General features: G+C 39.5%; 1 protein-coding gene across 1 annotated transcript; it reads right to left on the reverse strand.

Annotated features, from left to right (window-relative positions):
- Positions 1-9,071: 9,071 nt before the first annotated feature.
- LOC121241547 (DNA topoisomerase 2-like) lies at positions 9,072-15,953 on the reverse strand. Its single transcript, XM_041139357.1, has 19 exons — positions 15,288-15,953; positions 14,449-14,741; positions 14,273-14,339; positions 13,912-14,182; positions 13,581-13,780; positions 13,278-13,487; positions 13,026-13,139; positions 12,823-12,937; positions 12,553-12,716; positions 12,123-12,464; positions 11,877-12,010; positions 11,408-11,762; positions 11,126-11,312; positions 10,988-11,037; positions 10,481-10,909; positions 10,209-10,401; positions 10,055-10,116; positions 9,837-9,954; positions 9,072-9,747 (listed from the first exon to the last, which is right to left on the reverse strand). The coding sequence occupies exons 1-19, from the start codon at positions 15,861-15,863 to the stop codon at positions 9,149-9,151; spliced, it is 4,479 nt and encodes a 1,492-aa protein (XP_040995291.1). The 5' UTR covers positions 15,864-15,953; the 3' UTR covers positions 9,072-9,148.
- Positions 15,954-17,045: the final 1,092 nt, after the last annotated feature.

Below are 17,045 nucleotides of genomic sequence, written 5' to 3' on the forward strand. Positions count from 1 at the left end.
GGGCTTCACTGCAGGCTCTCCAAACAAAGTATTTTACAGCAGGGGCAACCTTCATCTTCCATAGCAATTTGTTTAATTCCTCAGTTGTAGCTTGGCAAAATAGGAGGCTATCATCTGCGAAAAACATATGATTCACCTTTGTGGGGCCTCTCCCCAATGGTGCACTAGATAAATCACCCCTCTCTTCAGCTTGATTCAGTAGTGCAGATAGGGCTTCTGCACATATTATGAAAATGTAAGGGGAAAGGGGGTCCCCTTGTCGGATTCTCCTAGTTGGGCAGAAACTTTGTTAAGGCTCACCATTAACTAGAATGGAATAAGATACTGAATTTAAGCAATTTTGGATCAGATTGACCCAATGTTGGGGAAATCCCATTTTCTTCATCACAAATTCCACAAACCTCCATTCAACTCTATCGTATGCTTTGCTCATGTCTAATTTTAGAGCCATGAACCCTTTCCTCCCTTTCATCCTTGATTGCATTGAATGAAGTACTTCGTATGCTACTAGAGTGTTATCTGGTATTAATCTCCCGGGAACAAATGCACTCTGGTTTACAGAAATGATTGCAGGAAGTATACCTTTCAGCCTATTTGCCAAGGTCTTGGAAACAATCTTGTAGAGGACATTACAAAGGCTTATAGGCCTGAACTCAACAACCTTTTTTGGGGTTTAAACCTTGGGAATCAGGGCAATAAATGTGTCATTGACCTCTTTAAGAGAGCCACCATAGTTAAGAATTTGAAGTACAAAAGTACATACATCTTCACCCACTACCTCCCAATGTTTCTGATAAAACTGAGCAGGGAAACCATCGGATCCAGGAGCGCCCAATGGGTTCATTTGGAAGACAGCTTCTTTAACCTCCTCAACTGTGAATTGCTTCATGATTCTTGTGGACATTTCAGTGGTGACTTTTGGATGTAAAGCATGTAAACATTCTTCAAATTTACTAGGCAAAGAAGTAGAAAATAGGGAAGAGAAAAAACCTGTAAACAAAGCTCCAATATCATTCTGTTCATGAGCAACATTCCCATCATTGTCTGCAATGGATTTTATGGAGTTAGTTTTCCTTCTTTGGTTGGCCTGCATGTGGAAGTATTGTGTATTCTTGTCTCATTTCTAAGCCAGTGCTGTTTTGTACGCTGCCTCCATTTCATCTCATTTTCAGCTAGTGATACTTCAATTTTTCTTTGTAATATCTGCAGTTGATCTATGTGGGATCCATCACCATTGTCTTGTAATTGACTGATGGTAGTCAAGATGCGAGATTACTCTCCTTTTGCTTGCTGTGTTGCCTTTTCTTTCCAGTTCAAAAGGTCCCTCTTGCAGAGATTAAGCTTGAATCTCAGCCTGCCTGCTTGTGTGTCCCCCCTTTGGTCGTTGTTCCATGCTTCTTTAACAACATCTCCACAATCCTCCTTTAGTTCCCATGCTACTTTATATCTAAAAACCTTATTTCTCCTCCCCCTTCCATACTCAATATGCTGTAGATTAACATGTAAAGGGGAATGATCAGATTTGACAGTTGCCATAATATTGTAGTAAGGTTGGTTAAAAAGTTCATTCCATTCCTTATTGGCCATTGCCCTATCAATTCTCTCCTTTGTGAATTCCCTACCCCTCATGTTATTTGACCAGGTGAATTTCTGCCCTTTTGAATGGATGTCATAGATTCCACATGTTTCAAGGGCCTGCCTGAAATTTTCTTTTTGATTGTAGGGCATCCTAGCTCTCCCTACCTTCTCCCTTTGGTGTAAGATTTCATTGAAATCACCTGCACATAACCATGGTATTGGTGGGCATGGTTTAAGGATCTTAAGCAACTCCCAGCTACTGTTTCTTTTCATTGTATCTGGGTGGCCATAGAAGCCAGTAAATTGCCAGTTAGTGCTACCTCCATCATCCTTTATTCGAGCATTAATGTGCCAACGAGTGAAACTTGTAACTTCGACCTTCCAACCTTCTTTCCATAACAGAGCAATGCCACCACTTGATCCCACACTATCTACGATAAAACAGTTATCAAATCTCAGGGACCTTCTTACCTCCTCAATTTGGTTTTTGTTGCACTTAGTTTCCACAAGGAACAGGGCAGGTTTGGGGGGTGAGATGAGAATTTTGTGTTTTGTTTGAGAGTTTAAAATATTGTGTTTTAATATTATTATTTTATTGGGATTTGAAAAAGGTGAATTGAGATTTGAAAAAGTTGAATTGTTTATTATATTTTGTATGGAAATTTGAAAAAGGTGTAATAATGAGATGAGATGAGATGAGAATTTTGTGTCTCATCCCATCCCCCAAACCTGACTAAGTGTGGGCACTTATCCTTAGTCAATCTCCTAAGGATTCGAATTGTCCGAGGGTTCCCAAGCCCTCGGCAATTCCATGTTAGGATACTCATCTATTTTGGCAGGGCTGGGAACCAGCCACTGCCTTTCCAGACTGTTTCTCTAATTCACCATCGCATATCTTGAATTTCTTTAGGCTAGAGCCATTTTTTGTGTTACTACTCATCCCTCTCTTTTTGATCCCCCATCATTTGGTTGGAATTTGTTACATCCATGGAGATCCTGTTTGACATTGCCTTTCCTCTACCCTTCCTTTTCCATTTACCAATTTTAGTATCCCCATCAATGATATCATGTTTATTGCTAGGTAATGTGGTTAAATGAGTAAACATAAGTTCCATGCTCCTTCTGGTGCTGTATGGGTTTGTTCCTTGTAACACCGATATGGCTGGTTCTATTTCCATTTGTTCGATATTTTCTTCAAGTACATCCTGTCCGGGTTCATTCTGTATGTGGATTAGTTCATTGTTGAGAACACCAGTGTTGGGGGGTCCCTGTTTGGTTGAGCACCAGGTTATGGTTGTTCCATCTGTTGAAAATGAATTAGCCATATTATTAAGCCCATTGTTTTTCCCCTCCCTTGAAATTTCCTCCTCCTTAGTAACTGATTATGTTTTCTTCTTCACCTTCTCACCATAAGTTCCTCCATCACTCTTGATCTTCTCCTCCTCATACTGCTATCCTATCTGTTTGTTGAATTTAGGAGTGCCACCATACTTTCGATGGTCAAATAGGTTTGTATTCATTGGTTGAGCTCGTAGCCAGGGTCCAAACTGCAAAGTTTGTTGCTCATCTTGGTGTTGGTCAAGCCTTGGTCTCGAGCAAGTCCTTCCTTTGTGGGACAGAATGCCACAATGGAAACAAAAATTTTGAAGACGTTCATACTTAAATGATATCCAGTATTTTTTCCCCTCAAACTCCAACCACCTGCCCCTCAGTAAAGGCTTTTTGAGATCCACAACAACCCTCACTCGTAGGCACCTACCCCAAGCTGAACCATCAGAGTCTGCATCCACCCTAATCACACTTCCTAGAGTTGATCCAAACTGCTCTCCAATTCCTTCAGTCATAGCAGCCAGTGGTAAGTTGTGGCATTGAACCCAAAATGGTTCATATTGGAAACTCATAGCGTTCACAGATACATTCTCATCCACTTCGTGTAGTGTTATTAGATTTCTATAAAAAAACCAGGGTCTGCCAGTTAAAACCTTTTCTTTGTCCTGTTCTTGTTGAAATTCTATCAAAAAGCATTGGTCATTAAGGTCTTTGAACCGCACCCACCCCTGTAATCTCCAAATCTAAGACATTGTCATCCTAAATGCTTCATTATTAACCCCATTTTCAGAAAGCACCTTGCCTATGATGCCGAGTTTCCCTCTTAGACTACCATCCTTCACTCCTTGTATTTTGATTTGATAAACTGATTTTTCTTCCTTCGATAGATGAAGCCTTTCCCACCTCTTGGTCAAATCCTCTTCCACCATGTTACCTGTGAACAAACGCCGCCTCCCTCACAAACAGTAAGACCAAATCCCGTGTCGTAAGACCAGGGCACTAAACCCTAACTCTGTCTCGAAAGAAAAGAGAGAGAGAGGGACTCCTTCCATCACCATCACCATCACCGCTGTTTCTGTTTGTAATCGAATCATGGTTGGTTCCTTAATTTCAAACATTCCACATTTGTGGTAACCAAGAGTGTTGTAGACTGTCTACTCCCTTCTTTCGTAATAAAATATTTGTACATTTATTATTTCTATCATCTTTATGTTTCTTTCCTATACACATTCATATTTGAGTAAAATAATGGCGTAAAAATGGAAATGATAAGCAGAGGAAGGGATGGAGACGGGTTTGCAAGAAGCCTTGTTTATTGCCATTGATGGTAGTAAGGTGGGCGCTAAATCTCAATTTGACAATTTGGTTTTTGATGCTGGTTTGATGGAGGTTTTGGAGGGCCTTGGTGTGGTTGAAAAACCTCGAGGTTGTCGTGACAGCTGGTTTGAGTTAATGGAAAAGGATTTTGAGAATGTGGAAGGCCATGGACTGGTTGCTGGGGCGTCTCCTAGGAGTTCTCTTAAGCTTATTGATGAGGCTTTGGAGTTTGAATTAGGAGGATTGGCGATAGGGGATGTATAGGGGAGGAAGGGAGTCAAGAAGATGATTTATTTTTGCATAGTCGAGCAATTTAAGATGTTGAACCTGATGAGGAATTGAATGAGTTAACAACAAAATGTTTTGATTCAAATCTGAATTTGTGAAGAAATTCATAGGGATAAGGAAAGAAAAATCTACTGTTGTTTTGGAGTGACATACTTGCTTAAAGAAATTAATTTAATTGATGTTGAACATATTGACATGGAACGTTAGGGGTATTCTTTCGTCGAAGAGTAGGCTTTGGTGGTTATTGAATAAAAGTTGACCATATGTGGTAGCTCTTTTAGAATTTTTTTCTTGGTAAGAATAAATATCGACGATGGGCGAGATGGATGAAGTTGTCTAATTTTGTTAATAATGCGAAGGTTGAGGGGAAATTTTGGCTTTTTTGGGATGATGATCTTGAGTTTGAGTTAATTTCGATGACAGATCAGGCTGTAAGTGGTTGGTTTGCTCATGGTAGTGTGCGAAGTCTTGATACATTTGTTTATGCCAGTTGTTTCTGTACTAAGATATTGGAGTTGTGGGATTTTTTGTGTAATCAAGACCTGGGTAGTTGTTCATGATTTATTGGGGAAGATTTTAATATTATCTGTGGTAGTGAGGACAAAGTCAGTGGTATTATGCGGGCTCCCCGTGCAAAAGCTGAGTTTAATGATTGTATTCATTATTGTGGTTTGATTGATTTGCCTTATGTAGGAAATCGATTGCCTTGGTGTAACGGTAGACTTGGTGAGAGGTGTATTTGGGCAAGATTGGATAAAGTTTTGGTAAATATGTATTTTATTAATTTATGGGGTGATGTGCAAGTTGAATATCTTCCGAGAACATCTTCGGATCATTTGTCGATGCTGGTGTCGTTGGGTTGTGAGCAAAATATGATCGTTAGACCATTCCGTTTTCAGTGAATGTGGGGTACACATGAGGGATTTCTTCCATTAGTTAAGTGGGTGTGGGATCTTGTTGTAGATGGTTGTCCAATGTTTCTGATCAATAAGAAATTAAAAGCATTGAAAGGTGTTTTGAGGAAATGGAATGTGGAGGTGTTTGAAAGAGTTGATGTTGAAATAAAGGAGATGGAAAATCATATAGTTGGCTTGGACCAATTATTGTTGAATGATTATTCTTCTCAGATTGAAGAGAAGTTGTTAAATTGCAAACAAAAACATTTGGAATGGCTAAATAGAGAGGAGATTTTGGGTTGTTAAAAGTCCTGCGTTAAATGGTTAATGGAGGGGGATTCGAAGACCGGTTTTTTTCATGCGATGATGCATATTAAAAAGAATAATAACAGAGCTAAAAAGATGCAACTGGAAAATGGGTTGATTTTAGAATCTGTTGAAAAGGTGCAGAATGGGCCGGTGGCATTTTTCCAGGAGTTACTTGCTGTGGAGGGAATTTGGTTTGAGGAAGATGCTTTGGCCTTGTTGACGCCGACTATTTCAGAGGTAGAAAATGAAGCTTTAACCGTAAGGCCTTCAATGGAAAAGGTAAAATCTGCACTTTGGTCTATTCCTTTGGATAGTAATCTAGGATCAGATGGTTATTCAGCTAGTTTTTTTATTCTTGCTTGGGAAATTGTTAAGCATGACATTCTAGAATTGGCCATTGATTTTTTTGAGAGGATGCCGCTATCACCATTTTATGGTGCTACTAACCTGGTGCTCATTCCTAAGGTTGATGAACCTGTAGGCTTAGGGCAATTCCGTCCTATTAGCCTTTGTTCGGTGATTTATAAAATTTTGTCAAAGGTAATGGTCTTTCGATTGGCTCCTTTGTTGCATAAAATTATTTCTCAGGAGCAATCTGTGTTTATCAGGGGAAGAAGTATTTTTGATAATATGTCTATTGCACAGGAGATGGTTCAGGGGATGAATAGAAAGGTGAGAGGAGGAAATGTTATGGTTAAAATTGATATGGCTAAGGCGTGTGATAGGGTCAATTGGGGGTTTTTACTAGAGGTTTTAAAAAGATTGGCTTTCTCGGATAAATGGATGAATATAATTTTTAATTGTATTTCTTCTCCATACTTCTCAGTTATGTTAAATGGAAGTTCTCGGAGATTTTTTAAGGCTTCACGGGGGCTTCGTCAGTGTAATCCTTTTTCACCATATTTATTTATTTTATCAGAGGAGGTGCTCTTGCATATGTTAAATAGGGAGTATAACTTGGGAAGGATTAAGTCTTTCAATTCTTGTGGAGGAACCATGATTAGTCATTTGTTATATGCGGATGATCAACTTATTTTTCTAATGGGGGTAAAGCCACAATTAGAAGACTTTTGGAGGTAATTCATTTGTATGAGACTGTGGGATCAGCGGGTTAGTGCTCATAAATCTTCTATATTTTTCTTTTCTAACTTTTTGGTGGCTATGAAAGTGGAATTAAAAAGAATATCTAGTTTTGAGAAAGGTGTTTGGCCTTGTACTTATTTGGGAATTACATTGCATGTGAGGAGAATGAGACTTCGGATGTTTGATCCAATGATTGCGAAGATTCAAAAGAAGTTAGCAGGGTGGAAAGGTAAACTTCTCTCTTTTGATGGTAAAATTGTTTTAATTAAGCATGTTTTAAATAGTATGTCAATTCACATGCTTTCAGTTTTAAATCTACCAAATGGAGTTTTGTCTGCTTTGAAGGAGATTTTCTCTAATTTTTTATAGGGATCATCTTTAGATAATAAAAAAAGGAAGTGGGTTTCGTGGAGAAAGATTTGTTTGCCAATTGAAGAAGGGGGCTAGGGATTCGTGATTTGTCAGAAGTACAAACGTCTTTGCTTATGAAGGTTGCTTGGAAAATGTAGCAAGGTAATTCTTTGTGGGCTAATTTTTTTCTTTACTAAATATGTGGGGGATAAGCATATTTCTTCGGTTATGAACTTGAGAAGGGGATCTCGTTTTTGTAAGGGAGTTATGAGGTTAATGCCAACTGTGATGAAAAATTCTAGATGGATTATTCGTAATGGAAAGTCCAACTTTTGGATCGATAACTGGTTCGGTGATGGGATTTTGGCAGATTGTTCGTCGATGAGAGGCGATCCTAGTTTGCAAATAAAATCTCTTTGGAATGTTTGGGTGGAGTGTAGAAAGGCTTTGTAGCTTGGTCTCCGAGCAAGTGGTTGAAAAAATAGTTCAGTCGAATAAAAGAATGAAGAAGGGAGAGGATATGTGCATATGGGTTCCGTCAGTTGATGGAAAGTTCTCTACTAAATCTGCATGGCAGATTGTGTGGAAGAGAGGCATTTTGTGCTCCTGGTATAGTTGGTTGTGGCAGGAAGGGGTTCCTAAGAAAATGTCATTATGTTGTTGGAGAGCTAGAAGGAAATCTTTACCAGTTGATGAGGCTATTATGCAATTGGGTATACCGTTGGTCTCCAAATGTACTTGTTGTTCAAAGCCAAAGGTGGAGACGTTAGTCCATGTTCTTTGTGAGGGAGAGGGGTCGAAAAAAATCTGAAATCATTTAGTGGTGATTTGTGGGATTCGATTGCCACGGGTTCTAACTTGGGATGGGATGATGGTTTTATGATGGAGGCGTGCGACTTATTTTTCACAGGTTGGCTGGATCCGTGGTGTGTTGCCCATCATTATTTCTTGGGCTCTTTGGAGGGCTAGATGTGCTTCTCGGATGGAAGGTGTTACTTTTGATTTGAGAGGAATTTTGAAAGTAGTGAAAGTGAACTTAAGGGATATGTCAAATGGCTTGTGGAAATTTAAGAGGATGGGTCCTAATGATTTTTTATTTTTGCAAGATCTTAATTGTCTTATACTTTCGATTCGTGATAAATTACCAAGATTAAAAGCTTGGAAGCTGCCGAAAAAGGGCTTATTTAAACTTAATATTGATGGTAGATGTTGTAGAAATCCGGGGAGATCCGATGGTGGGGGTTTATTTCTGGATTCAAGGGGTAAGGTGATAGTAGGTTTTGCTCATTTTTATGGACAGACGACAAATACCATTGCCGAGTGTCGGGCTCTTCTTGATGGTCTTCGATTGTGTCAATCTCTTGAGTTGAGAGATTTATTGGTGGAATTTGATTCAAGTGTTCTGATAGATAAACTAGCTTCCGGAATATACAAATATTAGTTTCTTTGAGACTTTTGGAAGGAGATTAAATCTCTTGTGAATTTGCTTAATATTCGATTTTAACATAATTTTAGAGAGGCTAAAGGGCAACAAATTTTTTGGCAAAAGAAGGGACAATGGGTAGAACCATTGATTTTTTAGGTGAGGATTTGGTGCGAAGACCACTACGGGACATTGTTTAACTAGATTTATTGGATACTCCTTATATTCGTCATTAATGTATTTTTTTATGAAACCTTGTAATCATGGTTTCCTCCCTATAGTGAGGATTTTAATAATAAGAGGCTTGACCCAATTTTTTTAAATATATATATATACACACACGGTAGGATATGCTTAGAACTGTCAAGAATTCAACTGAAAAGGGAGAAAAAAATGTGTCCTTCCAATCAATCCATGAAGAATGCAGTGAAATGTGTTGGGGGGGGGGGGGGGGGGGGGGGGGGGGGGGGGGGGGGGGGGGGGGGGGGGGGGGGGGGGGGGAATTGAGATTTAATTCCCACCCAATCTCTAGTTTTTACAGTCAGCTCCTCAAACGGAAAACGCCTAATCTAATCTAATCTTCCTCTTCATCTTCAACGAAGTCAGAATCCTCAGTGGCATTCTCACTTTCAGAGTCACTCACCACATACCTTTTCTGCGCGCGGTTCACCCTCTGAGGTCTTGATCTTGCTGGCACAACTTCAACCATTTCTTCGGTACTGCCAGAAGTTGTAGCAGAACCCAATTTTTCTTCGGGTTCAGTGGATTCATTTGCCTCGCCAACTCTGCCCAACACGGAACCACTTTTCTTGTTGAATGGAGATGCCCTCATCTTTCTCACTTTTTTTTCCGGTGAAATCCCAGATGAATTTTCAGCAGGCTTTAACATGTCAGATATGAGCTTCTGGCTCAGCGTTTGAGGTTTCTGTTTGTTGCCTGCTCCTCTGTTCTTTGCTGCTGCAGGGGGCTTAGCAGCTTTGGCATTCGCAGCTGGTTTTCTACCTCCCTTCTTTCCCCTTTCTGGGGCAGCTACAACTTCTTCGTCATCCACCTCATTCTCTTCATCATCTGAAGATATCTCTGAAACAGTTGCCAAGGGCTTCTTCAGCGCAGCAGTCCTCTTGCTAGGTTCTTTCTTCTTGGCTGGGACTTTAGGCACTTCCGTCTCCATGGCTATGGGCACAAAAACAGAGATAAGCTTAAAACACTCCGACACATCAAGGACATTGCAAATTCATAATCAACACGTATATGATAGTTACCTGCTGAATGATCAGGAGATGATTCAAGGTTATAGGCAGCAAGTCGTTCTTTCAGCTCCAGCACTTCCTCGTCATCGTCATCATCATCATCAGTCAAGACTACAGTGGACCTTTCCTGCTGATAAAACGAGGAAACAAAAAAGTAAAAGCAGCATGAGTTCAAGAAAGGTCCGTTATAGGGAAAGAATAGAATATGGTAGGGGAAGAACAGAACAAACCTTGGTAGGAGCCTTCCTAGAGCCCGCTCTCCCCTTGGGTTTCACCACCTCAGGAGCTTTTTCAGATAAAGCAAACAAATGCAAAAAACAAAATAAAAATAATATCGAGAAGAAAAATTCAGGCATTACAAAAATGATATCATTCCAGGCTTACCAATTTCCATTGCAGATATAGACGATGTTGAGATGGTTTCAGTAACTGAGTCCGCATTATTTGCCTTTTTCTTATTCTCCTTGCGTTGGTTCTTGGGCGCTTGTCTACCAGCCTTACCAGGCGCTTGACCCTTTGCTTTGCTTCTCATTTTCTTTCTCAGCTCCTCTGCCTGGGCATCACTTTTTTCAATCTCCTGAATCGCACAAAACAAATCAGTCAAGTAAAAGAAACAGTGAAGCATAATATAAAATTCTGCTTTAAATTAATCGTACATCGAGTTGCTTCTCTAGAGCATACAGATCTTTCATCCAAAAGGACCTTGGAGTTTCTTTTCTCAAATCTTCGACCTCCTTATTGAGCCTATCCTTGTCAGCACATAGCTCCTGAACCTTCTCGATGGTCAAGGTTCCAATTGCCATGGCCAATAGATACTCGTAATCACTGATCAGTACTCCATTCTTGCTAACAGCAGGAGAGTTGTCTTCTGTTTCTTCTGTTTCATCAATTGCTCCAGCAACCTCTGGCTCTACAGCTTTAGTTTTCTTGGGAAATGGAGTGAAACCTTTTCTTTGCAGCTCAACAAACAGATCAGCTCTCTTTCTGTTGCTCACAATGATCTCTCCATTCACAACTGCAAGTATAAACCTCACCTTGTTTTCCAACTTCAACAACTCCATTTCACGTTTCTCCAACAGAAAGTTCTGCGTGCGTTTATGAAATTGTTGTTATAACATTGAGCAGCTATTGACATTCTTTCGTATAACCACAAGTAAGCTCACCTTTCTTTTCTCATAAAACGCAAGTCGTAGGTGAAAAAATTCTTCAAGAACTGAGGGAAGGAAAATCATAATCAGTAAAGCATGTTATCATTGAAATATAACGAGGAATCGAAGTAGTTAATTTTCTCAAACACATACTTTGTTCTGGGGTGTCGTACTTCTTTATCACGCCTTTGGGGTCAAACAGATGCATGTTACTTGTGCTAATTGTGGTGGTTAGTTTGAATTTCTTCAACAAACCCTCTTGCTTGGCCCTAGTAAAGTTCTCTTCACTCAAGAAGATGTCAAATTCTACTATTACGTCATCGCAATTCATGTGAAAATCCTGCAGCCAACATAACTTTTCATGAGAAACTGGATACAATTCCCATACACGTTTCGGTGGATATCATAATATCTGATGGGCTTAGATAATTTTACCTCGATTAAAGGATCTTTGCACTCTCTATTACTTGAAGAAATAGACTCCAGAAATTCTTTATAATCCTGAGTCCAACGACGAACTGGCAGCTCCAATATCTTGACGGTTGTCTCGTTCACTTCCTCTATAATTCCACTAACAATGTAACCATTCCCACCTTCCTTGGCAGTCTTTTCAATACTTCCTTTAAACCATCTATACCATGGATCCATAGGCACCAAGGCGTCACCACTCAACAAGCGCCTTAGATTTGCAATTATGTCTCTTGGATTATAATTAGGAATGTAAGAGCTCCATCCAGTTCCAATTCCTTCACTACCGTTCACAAGAACTGTGGGTATAATTGGCATATACCTAAAATAGACAAAAAAAATAAAATTCGTAAGCTTTACTCGTTTAGAAGACCTTCATATAAATAAAAGCAAAAACCCTCCTACCAAATAGAAAGGACAAAGGTGAAAAGAATACCAAGTCGGTTCAATCAATTGCCCATCTTCATTCAAGTAGTCAAGAAGGTCATCATCATCCTTATGGAATAGAAACCTTGTGATGGGAGAAAGTCGGGTATATATGTACCTAGCACTTGCATGATCTTTCCCTCCCTGAAATCAAATAGAATAAACAAAGTTAAAAATGTGAAAATAAGAACCGAACTAATGAAGCAGCATTGCTTCAGGATTTTAAAGAGTGTCACATTGGTGTATGTTCATTTACATAATTACGGGTGCCAAACTGGCCATTCGGTTGAAGAAGATTAATGTTGTTGCTGCCCACATAGTCTTGTGCCATTCCAATGATGGTACTCGCAAGGCTCTGCTCGCCATGATGATAAGCTGAATGTTCAGACACATAACCAGAAAACTGGGCGACTTTTGCTTCCTTGACAAAGTTCCTCTTAAAAGAGCAGAAAAGAATCTTCCTTTGGCCCGGTTTCAGGCCATCAACCATCGAAGGAATAGACCTTTGAAGATCCGCCATCGAAAACAATATGAGCTCCTTGTTGACAAAGTCACTGTACTTTATGAGTTTGGCCGTCTGGTCAAGGTGAGTGCCAGGCTGCACATTCACAAAACGACAAATTGTTTGAGAGAAATTATATCAGTTCACTAAAAACAACCTGAAGAAAATATGAGAAAACTTTGACCTCAAATCGCCTGAGCCAATTCTTCCTCTCTTCTATCTTCTTCTTACTGAATGCTAGCTCGATGGCGTCCCCATCTTGCTGATCTACCCATATAAAATCTTTCCTATGTTTCTCAAGATTCGCAAAGTACTCCCTCCCTTCCTTTGATGTGCTTGTTCCAGCCCCTATAAATCGGAAACAAATCAGTATATGAAAGAAGAAGAAGAATAAAGACAGAACAGATATCGGAATAAAAGGTGATTTAATTGGTTTATAACAAACAAAAAAGACAAACCTTATAATACTTAATAGACCAGCCACTTGCATTGCCACTCAAACTTTCCTTCCACGACTCGTACTCAGGCATAGTGTAAAATGATAATTGTGTCCCATTTTTATGAGTTGCCTGCAAAGATGATAACCAGTCATTTTCCATCAAGAAAGATTTTCAATGACTACTAAACGCCTGCAAACAATTAACTACAAATACTAACCTTCACAATAGGAGTTATAAACTCGACCAAGAAAGATGGAACTCTTAACAGTGATGGCCAGTAAGAATGAATGAAGTTGATCAACAGCCCTTTAATGTGTGAACCATCGTGATCCTGTACAAGCATAGAAGCTAAAAGTTTCTTATCCAAGTAATCGGCAGCAGTATAAATGTCTTCCTGTTAGCATTGTAGAGGGAAATCTAAATTGAAAACAACAACAAAAGGCAAAAAGAGAAGTTTAAGGCGTCACACCTGATCAGTCATTATCATCAGGTGACCGTATCTCAGGGACTTGATACTGGTATATTCTTTATTTTGCTGAAGTCCAAGAATCTGCTTGATGTACCCGATCTCTTTATTCTCAGTGAGCTGTTTATTGGTGGCTTCCCTCACATTGAGCAATTTACCTCTCAACGGGAACACACCATAGTAATCTCGACCCACAGCAGCAAGCCCGGCCAACTGTATAGACCCAATTATGTCAAAAACCATGAAATTGAAGCCCAAAATGAGCTACATAGGTGGGAAAATGAACTGCATGGTAAGACAACTTACTGCAAGAGCCTTAGCCGAATCTCCTTCGGTCAAAATCAAGGTACATTTGTCAGATTCCTTACCCCCAGCTTTGTTAGCATCATCCAGCTTTTCAATTCCATGAATCTTCTCTGTCTTTGTTCCATCACTTTTCTTAAGATCTTTGTTCTGCTTAAAATTTGCCCACGACAGGAGACTCTCCACAATTCCGGATTTTGTGACTGTAAAATAGTTGGTACGTAAGAATCAGTCTCCAGCGCTTCAATGTTTTTATTCTAATGTCTACAATGATGAATAATTAGCTATATTTATCATACAAATAAAATAACAGAAAGGACGAGGCAAAACAAACCTTTAGCAAGAAAATCCTGTGATAGATCACACTTGGACCCGAAACTGCTTTGACGAAGCGTCAGAGTTTCCTTGGTCTGGGAATCGAAAGCAGGGTTGTCAATGAGGGCATTGACAAAAACCCACAAGTAGTTTTTCACATTATGCGCTTTGACATTGGCACTCTTGTTCTTTTTATTTACGAAATTCATCACATGGGTTGTAATTTGACTAGTGACATAATCCACATGAGTTCCGCCCTTGGTCGTGGCAATCGAGTTCACAAAGCTGACCTGGTAAGGAAAACCATTGATATAAGGCTCAAACAATTGCAATTGCAATGGACACGTTATTCCCTTTACTTCAAAAGATCTTATAGATACCTGTTGAAACTGCCCGTCACTAATACTCACGCATACCTCCCACCTATCGTTAACTTTCACATGATAGCTGTGGAAATCAAGAATCTAGTAAGAAAATCCATATAACTTCAAACAAAATTTAAACAAAAATAACAACAGAAGAGTGGACAAAGATAACAAGATTTCATAGGAAGCACCTTGGAGGTTTCTCGGCTTCGGATTTAGCTGCAGAATCCAAATATAGATTCACATAGTCAGTAAACGCTCTTACAGGAACCCTAGTTCCATTTAATTCAACCTTTACAGACTTTCCGAGGCAGCCAGCCATGTCAATCACCCGCTTTTTCATTAGCGCAACCACATCGTCCTCAAGATGGGTCATGTTAAATTTTGCTAAGTCGGGCTTAAATGTCACCTTCGTCCAGTTCTCACTCTCTTTACACTTTGATATGGCTGGCTCTGATTTGTTTCCCATGTTGTTACAGAATACCTTCAGATCAGCAAAACCAATTTTCTGAAGTTAGAACACAGATGAAACAATATGACTTCCCAACTAACCATAATTTAGATCCTGGCGGGCGGGAACCTAAACTAGAAGTGCTTCACGATCACTTGGAAAACTTAAATGCAAACCAGCAAATAACTGTGAACCACATCAAAACCAAGAATTCTTAGCACCAACAGTAGCCCGAAGAATCTTCCAAACAAATCAGGAACAGAAACACTGAACCACATTAAGAAAATACCCTAAAAACAATAATTTATTGGCAAGTTTACTTACACTAATGCCAAGAACTGAGTTGTAAACGTACCTCATAACTACAAGAACAAACTGGAGAGTAGAACTCAATCGTTATATAGACATCTATGAAACAAGAAATAAAAACTTAAGACTCCGAACGGAAATTGACAACTCAGACCGAAATTCACACCGCCCAAAACAGAACCGTAATATCCGAAAAAATTAAAAACTAAATATAATTGCCAGGTATTGATGTTGAGAAAAAGAAATGAACCGTAAATAGTTCATATATACCTGCTTGTACTTCTTCTGGCGTCTCCCATCTGCAGTCTCGATGACGAACTCAGTGGAGAAGATGTTGGTGAGCTTGGCACCGTATCCGTTTCGCCCACCGGTGGTCTTCTTCACCGTATCGTCGTAGTTACTGCTGGTCAGCAAGTGCCCGAAGATCAGTTCCGGAACGTATACTTTCTCCTCCTGGTGAACCTCCACGGGTACCCCATCACCATTGTTGCAGACGCTGATGTAGTTGCCCTCCACGTCAATGACAACCTTGAGCGAGTCCATCTTTGGGTCTCGTTGCTTGTTATCTGCGGCATTGACGAGGATCTCGTCGAAGATCTTGTAGAGGCCGGGGACGAAGGTGACGGGGCGGTGGACCATGCGATCGGACTCGTAGACCCAGAGGGTCTGGGTGTGCTTCTCGATGGAGCCAATGTAGGTGTCAGGTCGGAGGAGGATATGCTCGAGCTGGGACTTTTTCTGGTACATTTCTTCGATGGTTTTGTCAGTGGTTGGTCCGGCGGTGGGGGCGGGGTCAATGTTGGCGGCATTGCTGGTCTGTAAGGGGCGTTTCTTTTCGATTGCCATGGGCGGTGGGAGAGGGATAGTGCAGAGGGTTCGATGAGAGAAAGAAACGCTGCTTGGGTTTGGGTTTGGTTTACGCGAACAGAGAGAAGAGGGGTCTCTTAGGAGGGTTTGGGTAACTTTCTAGAGAGGGATTTGTAAAGGGAAGGGTTAACGGTCAAGTGAGATTTGAATTTGAATTTTGAGTTTGGGCGGGAGGAATGTTTGGAATGGGCATTGGTTTCTGGGTATCACCGAGAAAGGAAGCTCTGGAATGTTTGATGTTCGAGTTAGGATTGGACTCATCAATCTTCAAAATTTGATAAATTTATATTTAAAATTATCGTATTAAATCCACCAAACACTAAAATTTGAAACTATGATCTACAGTGTATTTCAATTCATCTTCATATTTGAAGACTCACCATTCACACTATAACTATCATTTATTTACTTAAATTATTTTTTTCTCAATTTTGAACCATAATATATTTAAGTTGGAAAACAATCATTAAGTATTAAATTAAATTATTAATTAACATATAGTTAGTGTAATTGTAAAATATGAAAAAAAAAATTAAAAATATTATTAATAAAAAATATTATTATATTATTATTTTGATGAATGCAATAGTTAATCTAAGTGGGATTATGGATAGAGAGATTTTGGATTTATGAAAAATATGTATTTTTCATCAAATTTTGAAGATAAAATGATTAATCTAATGCTAATGCTCTAATATTGGCAATGGACTAGCCATTGCCAAATTGAAGTATAAATTTTAACCTTTTTTGAGATAAAATTCCTACATTGGACTAGCCAAAGGCATATTTTCCTAATTTGAACTACAGTAAATCTCCCTCTCTAATCATAGTTGGCGAGTTCCTGTAAAAGGATCAAAGATTTATTTTATTGTTTCCATTCAACTATCATTCTCTCTTTCCCTCGTAATTTTCTTTCTTTAGAAACACTACCCTCACTTGTCTCTCCCTCTTCTCTCTGCTTTCTCTCTTCCTCAATCAATTGTCTTTCCGTTCCTAGGTTGATCTTCCACGATTGTCCAATTTCCTCTCCCTCTCTCTCTCGGCTTGGCTCAAGAACGCTACACTCTCTCGCGGTTTGGGTTGGTAAAAATACCAAAACTATATTTATGTAAGCTTTGTATTGAGTATTTTGAGTATGAATTTGTGAAATGGGTATGAATT

This window comes from Juglans microcarpa x Juglans regia, chromosome 7S (assembly GCF_004785595.1).
Source record: "Juglans microcarpa x Juglans regia isolate MS1-56 chromosome 7S, Jm3101_v1.0, whole genome shotgun sequence".
Classification (NCBI taxonomy): Eukaryota; Viridiplantae; Streptophyta; class Magnoliopsida; order Fagales; family Juglandaceae; genus Juglans; species Juglans microcarpa x Juglans regia.

Coding starts and splice junctions, on each gene's coding strand:
- LOC121241547 (XM_041139357.1), bottom strand. CDS start 15,863: ATGGCAATCGAAAAGAAACGCCCCTTACAGACCAGCAATGCCGCCAAC. Junction 13,781..13,911: donor ACAGGATTTTCTTGCTAAAG/GTTTGTTTTGCC, acceptor ACTATTTTACAG/TCACAAAATCCGGAATTGTG. Junction 11,313..11,407: donor GCAAAGATCCTTTAATCGAG/GTAAAATTATCT, acceptor TGTTGGCTGCAG/GATTTTCACATGAATTGCGA.